Genomic DNA, 14193 nt, shown 5'->3' with positions numbered 1-14193 from the left:
TCTCTTGGCCAATCAGTTTTACTTGCTGTGTTCCTTGTGGAAGTTTAGATGGCACTTTGGTGGGTACTATTGTGCCCACTAGTGTTAGGACATCAATCGCACAAAGATAGATTTCAAGTTTGACTTCAAGAGTTCTTCTAGAATAAATGTTTATAAAAATTTCATTAATAGGCCATTAAGTTATAGAGAAAATCTGCTTTGAGTATTGCCAATCCTCATTGTCCTCTGCTCAGTGAAGACCTGGGGTATCTGAGCCAGAGTAGTTGCTATGGAGCCTCTGCATGACAACACCCATATAAACCGCTGTACCTGTTAGTCGGTGTCAGGAGGTGATTGTAAGGTACTTGTCTGGAGACTCACACTCTTTGTGACACTATATCCGCACACAAATTGACCTGCGGTGCGTTTTTTTAAGCCGCAGCATGTCAATTGTTCTTCAGGCTGGCCTCCATGGATGACATTTAATCCCATGTGACCACTGCAGCCAATCACAGGCTGTAGCGGCGGTCACATGGGTTGAAACGTCATCCCAGGAGGCCGGCCTGAATGACGTCAGAGTGCCAGCCCCCTGGGATGACATTTCATCCCATGTGACTGCCACTACATCCAATCACAGGCTGCGGCGTTCTCCTGAGATAAAACGTCATCCCAGGTGGCCGGCTAATGCTGCAGTTATCCACAGCGGACATTTGGTGCGTTTTTTTGCACCGGAATTCCCTGCGGACACTGGGAGGATATGCTGTGTACCTTTACGCAACGTATCTGCCCCGTGTGGACTTACTCTTAGGCCTTATTCACACGAACGTGTTATACCTCCGAGTGACGGCTGTTAAAACAACGGCCGTCACACCGACCTATGTAATTCAACTGGGCCGTTCACACAGCCGTTGTTTCAATGGACCGTGTGAATGGCCCACGTGAGAATAGGACTTGTCCTATTTTTTTGCGCTTCACGCATCTCTCCACAGACTCTAGTCTATGGGGGATAAGAGATAACGCATCCCGCAGGGAAAAGAACGGATGCACCTCGGACGAGATAAACGGCAGTTTTCCACATCTGAGATGCGCAACGCTTGTGTGAGTCTAGCCTTAGAGAAATATTCTCTAGATGCTTTGCTTCGACTGGAGAATATCTCCGTAATACGATGCCACACAGAGAATCCATAAGGGTATGTTCAAACGCCCCAAAAAGCAGCTAAAAATACGGAGGCTGAACTCCTTCAAACATCTGCCCATTGATTTTAAAAAAGGCATTTTGTTCCCCTGGGGCGTTTTTTTTTACCTGGCCGTTTGTAAAAACGGCACATAAAAAAAACACCCCGTAAAAAAGAAGTCATGTCACTTCTTGAGCTGTTTTTGGAGCCGTTTTTCATTGTCTCAATAGAAAAACAGCTCCAAAAACCGTAAAAAAAACGCATAAAAAAAAGCTTGATGCATAAAAAAAACGGCTGAAAATCAGAGGCTGTTTTCCCTTGAAAACAGCTCCGTATTTTACGTCCGTTTTTCGTTTGCCGTGTGAACATACCCTAACTGGTCATTTAAAATTGAGGAGTAGCTTCATAAATCTTCACTGTGGTGGAGACAGAAGTGTAAGGGTATGTGCACACACACTAATTACGTCCGTAATTTACGGACGTATTTCGGCCGCAAGTACCGGACCGAACACAGTGCAGGGAGCCGGGCTCCTAGCATCATAGTTATATACGATGCTAGGAGTCCCTGCCTCTCTGCAGGACAACTGTCCCGTACTGTAATCATGTTTTCAGTACGGGACAGTAGTTCCACGGAGAGGCAGGGACTCCTAGCATTGTACATATGTATGATGCTAGGAGCCCGGCTCCCTGCACTGTGTTCGGTCCGGTACTTGCGGCCGAAATACGTCCGTCAATTACGGACGTAATTAGTGTGTGTGCACATACCCTTATAATTTGATCTCTTGTGAATGGAATTCTACACCTCAACACTCCACTTTGTTTGCGTTTCCATAGCCACAGTAGCCTGGTGATTCCACATTGTGCACAAAACCTCTGAGCATTTTCTCATCTTGTCACAGACTTCTTGCTGTTGGAACAATGTCTCCAGGGATTCGGGGGAGTTCAGGAGGAATTTGTGACCCTCTTAACTTCTATTGTACCAATTATAGCACCTCGTATGGTGAGTGAAAAAATAAAACAGGACAGAATTAGAATTTAGATAGGAATGGTAATAAAATATATATTTGCATTGATTAATACTCCTCTATATGTCGATTTTGTCTGTTTTTTTTAGCTGTACTAGACCTGTATGTAGTACACATTGATTTCTTACTATAGTTATCAATCTGCACTGTATGGCGGACCCATGATTCCTCTGAATCCTTGTCCTAGGCTTCATATCTGTGCAGGGAGGGGGTGGGGAATATTCCATTCGGACTTTTCCTTTTTCATCTTTTCTATGTTTGTATTTTGGTGAGTATATATGAGAAAATATTTTTTTGAAGTCTTTTTTTAAGTAGGTGTTCGGTGGCCTATGACACTTTGGCAAGGTTGTCTGAGTTAGACAATAGCATGTTTTTTTAGAATGGTTTCGCAAGAAGCTGTAATCTCTGTGTTTGATCTCCCTGCAGCGCCACCTCAAGAGAAAAAAGTATATCAAAGTGCCCATTAAAATCAATGTGTTGTCTGTGTACGGTATGGACATACTGGGTCTTCCAGAGAGAGATGCTCCTCTAGATGATCAGGGATCTTCCCTTTTTTACTTTAGGATTCGCATATAGGGTATTTCACAATGTATCTTCTAAGCCAGACAACCTTTTTTCACCAAGGTGTGTATTAAATAGGGGAGTGGGCATTTTGGGCATCACCAGTTCAGAAAAAGCAGTTGTACCAAAAAGTAAAGATGACATTCTTACTATTAAAGAAGCGCTCCGTTCCTAGACTGCGGTTAAGTCATGGGATCTTCAGTCTGACTCCCTGTATCCTATAGCGTCTACTGTAGAAGTCTATGGTGGGATGCGTGAATCGCCCAAAAAAAAATAGGACATGTCCTATTTTTCACGGACGCTTCACACCCTTTGCTGAAAGCACGGTATGTGAACGGCTCCATTGAAGTACATGAGTCCGTGTGACGGCCGTTGTTTTAATGGCAGTCACACGGACCACATATACGCTCGTCTGAATGAGCCCTATCCCTGCTCAGTCCTCAAGGGGTCAGGCAGACGAAACAGGTATATCCACAGGCGGATATCTCAGGTTGGCTAAAGTCCATGTCTCCTTTTTGAGTGTAACATTGACTTATAGGATAGCTTTATATAGAGGGACATAATAAGTAACCATGGGGCACCATAGCAAAGAAGGCACACGCTTCACTCTGACCACCTTCAGGAGCAAGTGAGTTCAAGATACGAAAAGCTTATGATTTATTTTGGTCTCCTGGGTCTTTCTCTCCTTTTCTATATTCCCCAGCTCTCTGCCTGACGTTTCTCACTACCTCTTCCATCATCTTCACCGATTACTAACTGAAACTCACCGATTAGAGTAGACGGGTACTTTAGCTGGCGGGCACCATTGCAGCGGCTATGTGGCTTCCCGTGTAATTACACCCATGTTCCTTAAGGTGGCACTACAATTTTTTTTTATAAATAAGAAATATATAAATCAACCACAAACTAGTATCTGTGTTGGCCCTTTGGATGGACATAAATATTAGTTCCATCCATACAGTTGTAGCTTTGCCTTAGTAAAGTGTATGTCACAAATAAATATTCTTATGTCACTCTGTCCTTTCTGTTATGAATGAGTAATCTATACTCTACAGTAATTTATAGGCGTAATAAAAAATATATTTTTTATTTAAAGTGTCCTCAATGTTATTTTGCAGGCTGCCCAGAGTTTGCTGCTGCCAGCGTCTTGTACCCTGGCACTCATTCCCATCGCAGCACAGGGTACCAGTCCAACTTTCGACCAGCTGTGTACTACTCCCCCAATCTGGATCGGAAGGATAACCCACGCATGGGGTTAGCTCGTTATGTTATATTCCTGTAGAATCTGCTATTTATTATTCATGATTGATTATTTTTGCCATTAAATTATGTTTTACTGTAATAGATCTGCTTGCTTCTCTTCTTCTACATTAGGTTGATCCTGCGGAACAATTACACATCAATCACTAACAGAGACTTTACCGCACATCAACACGTGACAGGTGCTGAGCCGTTACCCCACACACTTTACCCCCCACAAAGTGGGTACATTAGGAGCAGCAAAGTTACCAACCCCAAGTCTAGGGCTGTAAGTAATCAGAAATGACGTTATATAATACTAATATCTGTATATATTAAAGGGGTTCTCTAAATGGTTTCCGACTTCATTATGACAGGTTAAGTCAGTTCACTTTGACACTCGAGATTATGGTTCTGAAGTCATACCTGGTATCTCACCACAACATCGACCAGTGCTGTTTGCACCCCAAGGAAAGGGATCTCCTGACATTGAAAATTTCCAACATGTGAGTCAATTAAATTGCTCAACCACAACAGAAACGTTTGTTGTTCTGGATTAGAAATAAGGATGTGCTCTTTTTTCCTCAAAAACAGCGCCACTCTTGTCTAGTGGCTGTGTTTGGTATTGCAGCTCATCCCCATTCACTTGCTGCACAATGCCTTTCTGTTAAAGAGGACCACAGACAGCTGTATTCTGTGGGGGAACCCAGGAGCAAGTGTTTAATTTTTCTACAGTAGAAATCACGCATTAAACAGCTCTTATAAAAATCAATGGACTGTCTGTGTAATGCACGGACATGTTGATTCCTCCAGTGCTACTCTTTGTAGCTGCACTCTGCTCTGGCCAGCGGATGACGGTCTCTAGTAAGGCCCCATATGCATTGTGTTATTGCCCTACGTTTATTGTGTATGTCAGGAAAGCTCCAACGTATCCGATAAACGCGTTCATAGGGCTTGATTATCCCAACAGAGACCAAAAAAGTGTCCTTTTGGTCTGCATCGGACTGGGATTCCTTTTTTTGACAGATGGAATAGCGTAGTAGACTGCACGGTATAAAGTTTTTTAACATTAGAGCGTATGCCACTTTATGGCATCCGTTACAGGTATACATTAAACACATACCTCGGTGAGCTCCCGATGTCACTGTCCATTTGTGACGTCAAGAAATTCTCCCGGGTCGGAATCCCCGGACATGGCATTGCCGGCGCTGTGGGCGACTCCGGCTTTGCAAAGCTCCTGACATCATTGTCGATATATGGTTAGTGACGTCAGAAGCAGTGGCCGAGTCCCCTGGCAGACCGCTAGTAGATGCTCTGCTCCGAGACTCCGGCCATGGGAAAGCTCCTGACGTCACTGTCTAAACAGTGACTTCAGGAGTTTTCACGGGGCCAGTCCCCAGGCAATGTATCCCATTTAATGCCATACAGTGGGATACATTTTGGCCTTTCGTCAGTGGTATACATCAGGAGTCTTCCCGACGTACACCTCTGATGGAAAGCCAAACCGTGTTATGAATGGCGCCTAACTCAGATTTTAGGATGGGCTTTCAATGTGTTATCAACATGGAACTTCACCAATCAACAGTGCAAACGGAATAGGGACCCCTTCACTACAATTCCTGAAACAGTGCCGCTCACGACCATGTAAATGTGTCTAGTACTACATCTTAGCCACATTTACTTGAATAGTGGTCAGCTGCAATACAAAACACAGTTATATGCGGCACAGTGTCAGGTACTGCAGTGAAGGCACAGACTCTTTGTTCCTCTATTTGGTGGCGGTCCTGGGGGTTGGACTTCACTAATCAGACATTGATGGCATATCCTAAGTATCTGCAGGTGTTTATTTCCATACTAAATTCATCTTCTTGATTCAGGGTCCATCCTTCATGTCTACAGAATACAAAACCAGGTTCACCCCAAAGGCAGCTCATCACCCAGGTGAGACTCATAACGGAAGGGTGGGTAGATGTTTCAAGGAATTGTCATTCTTACCAGCCTTGCCCTTGTCCTTTGTAGGAAGACAACTTATTTACTAAGGATGAGGTCAATGATTAATTTTGGTGGTCATGTTGTTATATGAGCAAATGGGGAGGATATTTATTATCCATCATAATGTTGGGATGACTATGGATAGGGAAAGCCCCATAGTTCACAACACCCATGAGAAAAGAGATGGGCAAAATCTAAACTGGCACCCGCTTCTCCGTGAGCCCCATAGCATGTGCATCGGCTGACGACAGATAACCACCACACATAAAATGTCCTACTGTTCATAATAAACTGTCCACTAAGTCTGAATATCTCTGGTTTTATTCTTGGTATACTTTATCAAATTCCCTTTCATTACAGGAAGATCTCAAACTACAATAATCGGAGAAATGGAAAATTCTGGATTCACTGAAGGATCAAATTTGGAACCTATAACCCATGATCCTTTTTCACAGTATCGTGTGCCGGTAATTTCTTAACACTGGGATAGAGGCACGATGCTATTGATAGATGGCAGATGTGCAGGATTTCTCTTAATAACTCAATAATACATGGAAATATTCATGGTATACAGATGCATTACTCATCTACAGGATCTCATCAATGTCCAGGAAAATTCAGACCGGTGCAAGTGTTTACTGATAAAACTGGTTCCAGTTCAACAAAATGGTGATCCCAGAATATGTAGATCAACCTGTAACCTTGTTCTCTGCTGACAAGAATTATTTAACTCACCTAAATGAACCTAAATTAATGTGCTTATATATTATAGAAGGGGTACCACCGTTTGATGGGACACAGCATTACCAAGACAGATTTTCTACCAGCTTCCATTTTGCAGGTAACCACTAGCCTGCACTTCCCAATGGTATAAATAGAATAGAGATGGTCCTATAGCAAAGATCATAATGGACCCCCCATTATTGTTCCACATTTTGCCCCCCTTCAATGCCCTTGTGCCAGTTCCTTATCCCCTTGTTTGATAACAATATAGTTCCTCTGGAGGAAGGATACCTACACAGGTAGCAAAAGTTTATATGACTGTATACTAAGCAAAAATGCCTTATTGTACCCAATACTACAGAAAATGGTTATATATGCCAGTGATAATTAGGGACAAGGGTTTGGGGACTAAGTCCAAGGGGCCATAAGGGGGGTCAGATGCCCCTAGAAAGGCTTGTAGGGTTAGGGGGAGTAGGAGACAGGATAGGGAGAAAATGGTGATGGCCCCATGGCCATCGGCGCCAGACATTCTAGGGGTGGAAGGGTAAGCTACTGTTTTACCTGGGCAAGGTGTGAATGAACGGGGAGAAAAGGTATAGGATAGGGATTGGAGGACAGTATAGGGGGTGGAGTTTGAAGGGGGTTTTAAGCTAGGACATATAGTGACAGGGTTTAAAATTACTTTTGGTAAGGCTGTGCACTCCTTACAAACATGCAAACTGAATCTTCTCACAGCAGGACAGGTTGTTCTGAAGTTGGTCGAACCATTGTTGAGGGCACATGCCAGGAGATACAGCCAATGGGAGAGGACATCATTTTATTAGAAAACCATAAACCTAAACCTCTATCTTCTGAATAACAGGGCAGAGAGCCGCTACCAGCTTTGGCCAGGAACTCCGACAGAGACAGTGGTTTCTCCCGGGAACTAGATCAAGTTCTTCGTAATAATGTAAGTCTTATCCATGGAGTTGGGGTGTATCCTTTATTCTCTGCTGTCCTCTCCAACTTTGATTTTCTTTTTGCTTCCTCTGACAACAAAACACAGGCTCTATTGGATGACTTCCGGTCCAATGATAAAGATAAGAACATAGATGGTCTTTTGGGAAGGATGTACAGTGGTAAGAAGGTGAGTAAATTAATATTTTAGAAGGTGGGTAAATAACGCTTTTAGGATTTTAGATTATAATATATGACTCCCATGTTCCTCTTTTAGGAGGCGTCTGGATTCAGTAACAATAATCTCACCTATGTCCAGTCAGGGAAGGAGCCCCCGCAACAGTATCTGACCAACTACAACCTAAGGTGGCGTATTTACATCATTTTTATTATTAATCACATTTTTATTCTTTATTTATACAGCATTAATTAGAGATAAAAAAATACTTCCACATTTGTAGATATTAGTAGACAAAATTTGAAGCTCGTTTTTAACAAATCGGTTGACCCATCTTTAATATAAACCAAAGATTTCCGAATCTTGCCACCAGTGCTAGGCATCAATCCTTAAAGGCCAGTCAGAAAAAAGACCTTTGGGAGACTTTCTTTTTTCTTTCTAATCTCTTTTACACCATGTTTTTCCACTGTAATTGGGGCTGCACAGCAGCCCCAGCTACAGGGGAAAGCAGCCCTCTTAGAGTATGTTCACACGGCCTACTTTCGGCCGTTTTTCGGGCTGTAAACGGGCGAAAAATCGGAACGCCTCCAAACATCTGCCCATTGATTTCAATGGAAAAACAGCGTTCTGTTCCGACGGGCCGTTTCTTTACGCGGCCGCGAAAAATAAGTGCAAGTCGCTTCTTGGGACGTTTTTCATAGACTCTATTAAAAACGGCCGTGAAAAACGCAGCGAAAATCGCGAGTGGCTTAAAAAACATCTGAAAATCATGAGCAGTTTTCCCTTGAAAATAGCTCCGTATTTTCAGACGTTTTTTGCTAAGCGTGTGAACATACCCTCATAGTGACTATTGTCACTAATAGGGCTGTGCTGGGTCTAGTAAGTCACATGATCACCGGGACCAATAGAGGATGCGGCACTGCCGATGCCTCTGTTCATATACACAGCGCTCATTGAGCACTGTGTAAAAGAGATTAGAGAAGACAGAAGCAGCGACAGTCACTGACGCTCGCTCGGGCAGCAAGCTAAAACCCGTGCCGTAAATAGTATATGGTGCGGGTTTTAAGTACCTTGACCGCTGGCCGTAAATACACAGCCAGCGGTCGGGGAACGAGTTAAATGTGTATCAGTGTTTTTGGTACAACTTTCCATTAAAAATAATTTTTACTTTTTGAGATACAGCTGCTTTGCATCCTGTATACAAAGCAGCTGTATCTATTGCTGAAACCTGTATCTGTCAGGTCAGCGGCACTGACGGTTCAGTGACAGAGGGTCCTGCGTATCTCTGACACGCATGATGAAGCTGTTACCGATCACATCGAAGTTAATAACTTAGATGTGATCGAGAACAGGTGGATCCTGTATGTCAGAGACACGCAGGACCCGCTGTCACTCAACCTGTCAGTCCCGCTGACCTGATGGATTCAGGTCTCGGCGCAAAATACAGCTGCTCTATATACAGGATACAAAGCAGCTGTATCTCAAAAAGTAAAAATTATTTTTAATAAAAAAGTCATTAGAAAGTTGCACGAATCACACTGATATATATTTTTATTTAAAAAAAAAACAACAAATATACAAAACCGTGTTCAAAGGTGTACATAGCCTCTAAAAGGAACCGATCACCAGCATTTCACCTATTGAACTCTACTCACCCCTTGCTGGTTTGCTGCTGTCAAAAGTTCATTGTCGTTATCCCCTCTCCTAAACTGCTTCACTGAATAATTTTCTGCAAACATTTTGCGCTTTTTATGGTTATAATTCGGCACTTTCGTTCGTTCCTATTCTTATGCTCGCGCATCGCCAAAAACTCCCTCGCCCTCAATACCGAAATTTCGTCTGAGATAGGGCGCATGCACCCGTCATGTATGGTCCGACACCTTTCCCTGTTTCGTCCGGGCCTCTAATCTAGTTACTGTTAGTTGCATGCGCCGGTATGGTATCCGTCGTGCACACGCACCAGAAAAGGACATCGATGCGCAAGCGCAGGATTTCGGTTGTGCTGGAGGGAGGTGAGGAGCTGTCAATCAGAAGTAAGGAGGCGGGGTACACTCAGAAAGGCTTGAGGAATGAAGATATGACTCTTTTATCCTCCATAGCATACGGCACGGGAACACTAAAAAACTGATTACTAAAGGTACAGAGCCTACTTAGAAGATAATTATAGGTCACATAAAAATGATTTTTCACCCACTTCCACCAGGTACTGCTGGTTTAATAGGTGAAACGCTGGCAACAGGTTCCCTTTAAGGTGGCCATAAACAGATGTTTTACCAACTGCTAGGGCCAGTTAACCTGTGCGTTGGATGCTACATTAGGGGCCTTTATCGCAGATCTCAACGAAAATACATAACAGACCTACGCATATATGATCAGGGCCTTAGCGCTCACTTTCAACATGTACTTCATTACACATGTTTACACAGAATCGTTCAGGAATATTCCAGTAGGATAGCGGTTAATGCCTAGCATTTCTGTAAGTCTAGGGGATGAAGGGGTTAATATCGATATCCAATACCCATGGTAGTCTAGGTTGGTTATAGCTTAATATATAATATTTTTGGAGATCTAGAGTGGATAGTGGTTAACTTTTAATACAATATAGTAATATAAATTCTAAAGTTTATTATTTTATGGTCTAGGATGGTGAAGGGTTTAATGGTCTAGGGCAGGAATGTGTACCTATTGCTTTATATATTTTTTTATTTACTGCCTAAAACAGTGTAGTACCGTGTTAGCCAGAAACAATATGCAATACGTTTGTGTAAAAAAAATAAGACTAACGACTAAGGTATGATACCGTTATTGGCTAACCATAAAACTTATATATGAAGCTTTCAGAGCACGCCGGCTCCTTCCTCAGGCAAGTTTACAAATGAATGACTTAAAAAAAAAAAAAAGCACATTTAAGATGTTACACAAAGACAATTTTTACGTGAGGTAATACATCATTAAGATAACCCAGGGCAATAAACTGAGGTTATAGGGGTGATGACTTAGGAGATAAGGGATCTGGAGTCAGTCTGATGGGGGATGTGACGTGTGTTCATGTAGTGGATCATAAATTGACTCTTCAGTATTAGACATTTTAAGAACAGAGAGAAAAAAAAATTTGGAAATTCAAGCCGGATACAATTCCAGCCATTGACACAAGGACTCAATCTAACGCCTGGATTTATGAGCTTTGTATATAATTTTTATCATTAGCCAATAAAAGATTCATACCTACTATACTGTTGTCTTTTTTTTACATAAAAGTATTTAACATTGCATATTTATTGCCTAGGCATTTTTACAGCTCTTATTGAACCCTATGCAGTGAGCTCCCACTAGTGGTGACAGGAGATAACTGCATTGGGATTTTTACAGCTCTAATTGAACGCTATGCATCGATACGCAGTGAACTCCCATTAATGGCGACAAGAAGATTTTTTTTCTGAATTGCTCAGAGGGTTGGTTTCTGGGTCACAGCGGCACACGCAGAGGGTTTTCTCGCATGAATTTCATAAGACACGAAGAGGAAAAAAAAATCATGGCATGCGCCAACCCATGCTGTATTAGAGGCATTCTCATGGCGGCTCCATAGAGCAGCACAGAGTGCTTGTGTCTGTAATACGGACCTGTAGGGCTTCAGTGTGAAGCAGTAGAGGGTCCTTGCACACAGCGGTAACTGCTCATCCTTGGATCCCAAGTGGTAAACTACTGGCACAATCCCTCTTGCACCACGCATAAGGCCTCATGCACATGTTCACACAGTATTTACAGTCAGTAAATACTGCACGGACGGGCTGCAGACTGTCATCTGCGGGCCGTGCTCACAGTATAAAGTATAGGGGCACGGTCCGTAAATGTAAAAATAGGGCATGTCATACCTTATTTATTTTATTTGCGGGTCATTTCTACGGCCCAGACACATACACACCCGTAAATATACGGGAAGTTGTCCGTGGCTGATAGAAATGAATGGATCAGTAGTTTTATCCACAATTACAGATAAAAATTTCAGTTGTGTGCATGGGACCTCAATCACATACTTTATTTTTATTTATAGTTTACATTTTTTCCAATGTGACCTTATGTAACCATGAATAATTTATCCCAGGTTCAATGATCCTGTACCCCATGGTAGAGACAGAGAAGGTTGGACACGTGGTGGGATTCAGAAACAACTGCACAGCGGCTTCTCCGTCAATAATGAAGTGCATATAACTGGCATCTAAAACACTCTTAGCAGGTAAGGAGGCTGAATGCTTTCTACTCACTGTACACAACGTATTTTTTGCAAAATATATTATTTTTAATTTGCAGGGTAAAAGGTGGTTTCTAAACAACTCAACACTGAAGAAAAGAGCTGAATAAAGGGTTATTCCTTTTTTTTTACAGCGGATTCAAGGATTGCGAGAATAAAGACGATCACACACACACAATCGCTTAGTGAATAGATCGAAAGTTATTAAAAGATAAGATATACAAAAACGCACAAGATATCAAGACTAAGGGTCCTTTTACACCGGCCAATATTGGCTGTAAAAACAGGCGCCGATCGACAAGACAGCTCGTCGATAGTTTGCTCCCTTCACAAGGAGCTAGTATGGGGACGAGCGCTCGTTACTCCGACCACTCATCCCCATACATTTCTATCCTGGGAACGATAATATTTTAGGCTGCTGGAACAACACGATCAGTTTGGTCGTTCATCGGCTGATCGTTGCCCTCTTTATTACAGGGCAATGATCGGGAGTGCACACTCGTTTGCCCAATAATTGCCCCATGTAAAAGGGCCCTTAAGTAACAAATAAGCATACGAAGGCAATCACTTAAAGGGAATGTGTTGCTAGAAAAAAAATATATATTTTTTTTAGTTAAACTCTTAGTATATAAATGATTACACATTGTTCTAATTTTTTCACAAGTCAGGAAATATTATAAATTAGATTCTAATTTATAACATTTCCATGTGCTGGTCACTAGAGGGAGCAATTCCCAAAATTGCAGCATTGCCATGTGGTAAAGCAACCTCACTGCTTTATGCTGCAAAATTGAAGACACACTCGCTCTAGTGTCCTCAAACAATCCCCCCCCCCCTCCTTTAGCCTGGCTAGTGCCAGGAGAAAGGAGGGGGTTGAATGTTCAAACCTCCTACACTGTGTGCCGCCATTTTTTTTGAGCGAATGCACAGTGTAGGAGGCTTACATACAGTGGTAATCACACAGTATAACACGAACATACACAGATATAACTTACCTGCTCCTGCTGTCCCTCCGCTCCTAGTCCTTGCTTCTGAACATATGGATGGAAGCCGAGACCAGAAGTCGTCATCTTACTGTCCGGCCACGGCTTCCGGTCCACATGAAAATGGCGCCAGATGTTGCTCTGCCGAGGACCTTCCTTTTGGACTGTGTGGCATGCGCCATTCCCACACAGACGGCGTACGCTATAGTGAATGGAACGGCTCCCGTTCGCATTCTCTATGGGGATGTATGTGCCGTATTCCATCTCTGTATGTGTCGTTAATCGCCACATACAGAGATGAAGAAAAAAAATGGCAGCCCCCATAGAGAAAGAAAAAAAGAACACAAAAACAAAATTTATTTTAATGACATACTAAAAGCAATAACCTATAAAAAAAAAAACCATTTAGTGACACCTGTCCTTTAACTTCAATGGCCCTGGGGAAGCGCTCTGTTGTGTGCACCAATACCCAACCATTCTTGAACAAGAATTGGGGTAAGGGAACATGTCGCAAAAGCGCTGGGATTTTCTGTGCGGATTTGTGCATGAAAATTGATGTTGCCGATTTCACCCCTTGCAATGTTACACGTGCGGATTTTGCTGTGACTTTGCGCTAGATTTTTTTTGCTTCAAGTGCACCTTAGGTCTTCTCAACAGGTGGGCATTCTGTTAACGGCACATTTTGTTGACTTATATCATCTCTGTCCAATACTTACATGGATTAGTTTTGATAAATAAATGGTATATTGAGCGACATATTGACTGCAATGTAGCCACTGTTCATCCATTAGAGCAGCCCAAGGGGCCTGAATTATACCTCCCAACTTTCAAGTATTTACCTTTTGTGCCACGCCTCTAATCCCACCCATACACACCTGCATCAGCCCACAGTATCTTGCTCCCATAGCTGCCCCTTCACAGTAGAATGCCCTCATAACTGCCAACATACAGAATAATGTTCCCCTGATCTGCCCCATACAGTATAATGCCCCCATATCTTCCACCATACAGTATAATGCCCACAGCTGCCCCCATACAGTATAATGCCCCCTTAGCAGCCCCTAGTGCCAGTGCCCACGTAGACATTGTCTTGCTAAGGCTACTACCAAACTTCACTCCCAAAGTTCCCTCATTTGTATCCTGTAATCAGGTC

At 42.7% G+C, this 14193-nt stretch overlaps 1 protein-coding gene across 3 annotated transcripts; it reads left to right on the top strand.

Moving 5' to 3' along the window:
• The first annotated feature begins 247 nt into the window (after nucleotides 1–247).
• SAXO4 (stabilizer of axonemal microtubules 4) lies at nucleotides 248–12281 on the top strand. 3 transcript variants are annotated; one of them, XM_075836983.1, is made up of 13 exons: nucleotides 248–340; nucleotides 2054–2154; nucleotides 3859–3994; nucleotides 4115–4268; nucleotides 4357–4485; nucleotides 5857–5920; nucleotides 6332–6438; nucleotides 6744–6812; nucleotides 7557–7643; nucleotides 7740–7820; nucleotides 7908–7996; nucleotides 11911–12042; nucleotides 12117–12273. In XM_075836983.1, exons 2-12 carry the CDS (start codon nucleotides 2073–2075, stop codon nucleotides 12026–12028), a joined length of 1116 nt encoding a protein of 371 aa, XP_075693098.1. In that variant the 5' UTR covers nucleotides 248–340; nucleotides 2054–2072; the 3' UTR covers nucleotides 12029–12042; nucleotides 12117–12273. The 3 variants fall into 3 exon arrangements, with proteins under 3 accessions (XP_075693098.1, XP_075693096.1, XP_075693097.1); XM_075836981.1 differs by lacking the exon at nucleotides 248–340 and adding an exon at nucleotides 881–1077 and having other exon boundaries at nucleotides 12117–12278; XM_075836982.1 differs by lacking the exons at nucleotides 248–340; nucleotides 4357–4485 and adding an exon at nucleotides 881–1077 and having other exon boundaries at nucleotides 12117–12281.
• Nucleotides 12282–14193: the final 1912 nt, after the last annotated feature.

This window comes from Rhinoderma darwinii, chromosome 9 (assembly GCF_050947455.1).
Source record: "Rhinoderma darwinii isolate aRhiDar2 chromosome 9, aRhiDar2.hap1, whole genome shotgun sequence".
NCBI lineage: Eukaryota > Metazoa > Chordata > Amphibia > Anura > Rhinodermatidae > Rhinoderma > Rhinoderma darwinii.
The sequence above is the reverse complement of the archived record's forward strand: the minus strand, read 5'-3'. Positions and strand labels throughout refer to the sequence as shown.

Bases quoted from the DNA above. Each gene is read 5' to 3' on its own strand.
- SAXO4 (XM_075836981.1), top strand. From the start codon at position 896: ATGGACCGTGTGAATGGCCCACGTGAGAATAGGACTTGTCCTATTTTT. The intron at 3,995-4,114 runs GTTAGCTCGTTA...CTTCTACATTAG, and splicing joins AAGGATAACCCACGCATGGG to GTTGATCCTGCGGAACAATT. The intron at 7,997-11,910 runs GTGGCGTATTTA...AATTTATCCCAG, and splicing joins CTGACCAACTACAACCTAAG to GTTCAATGATCCTGTACCCC.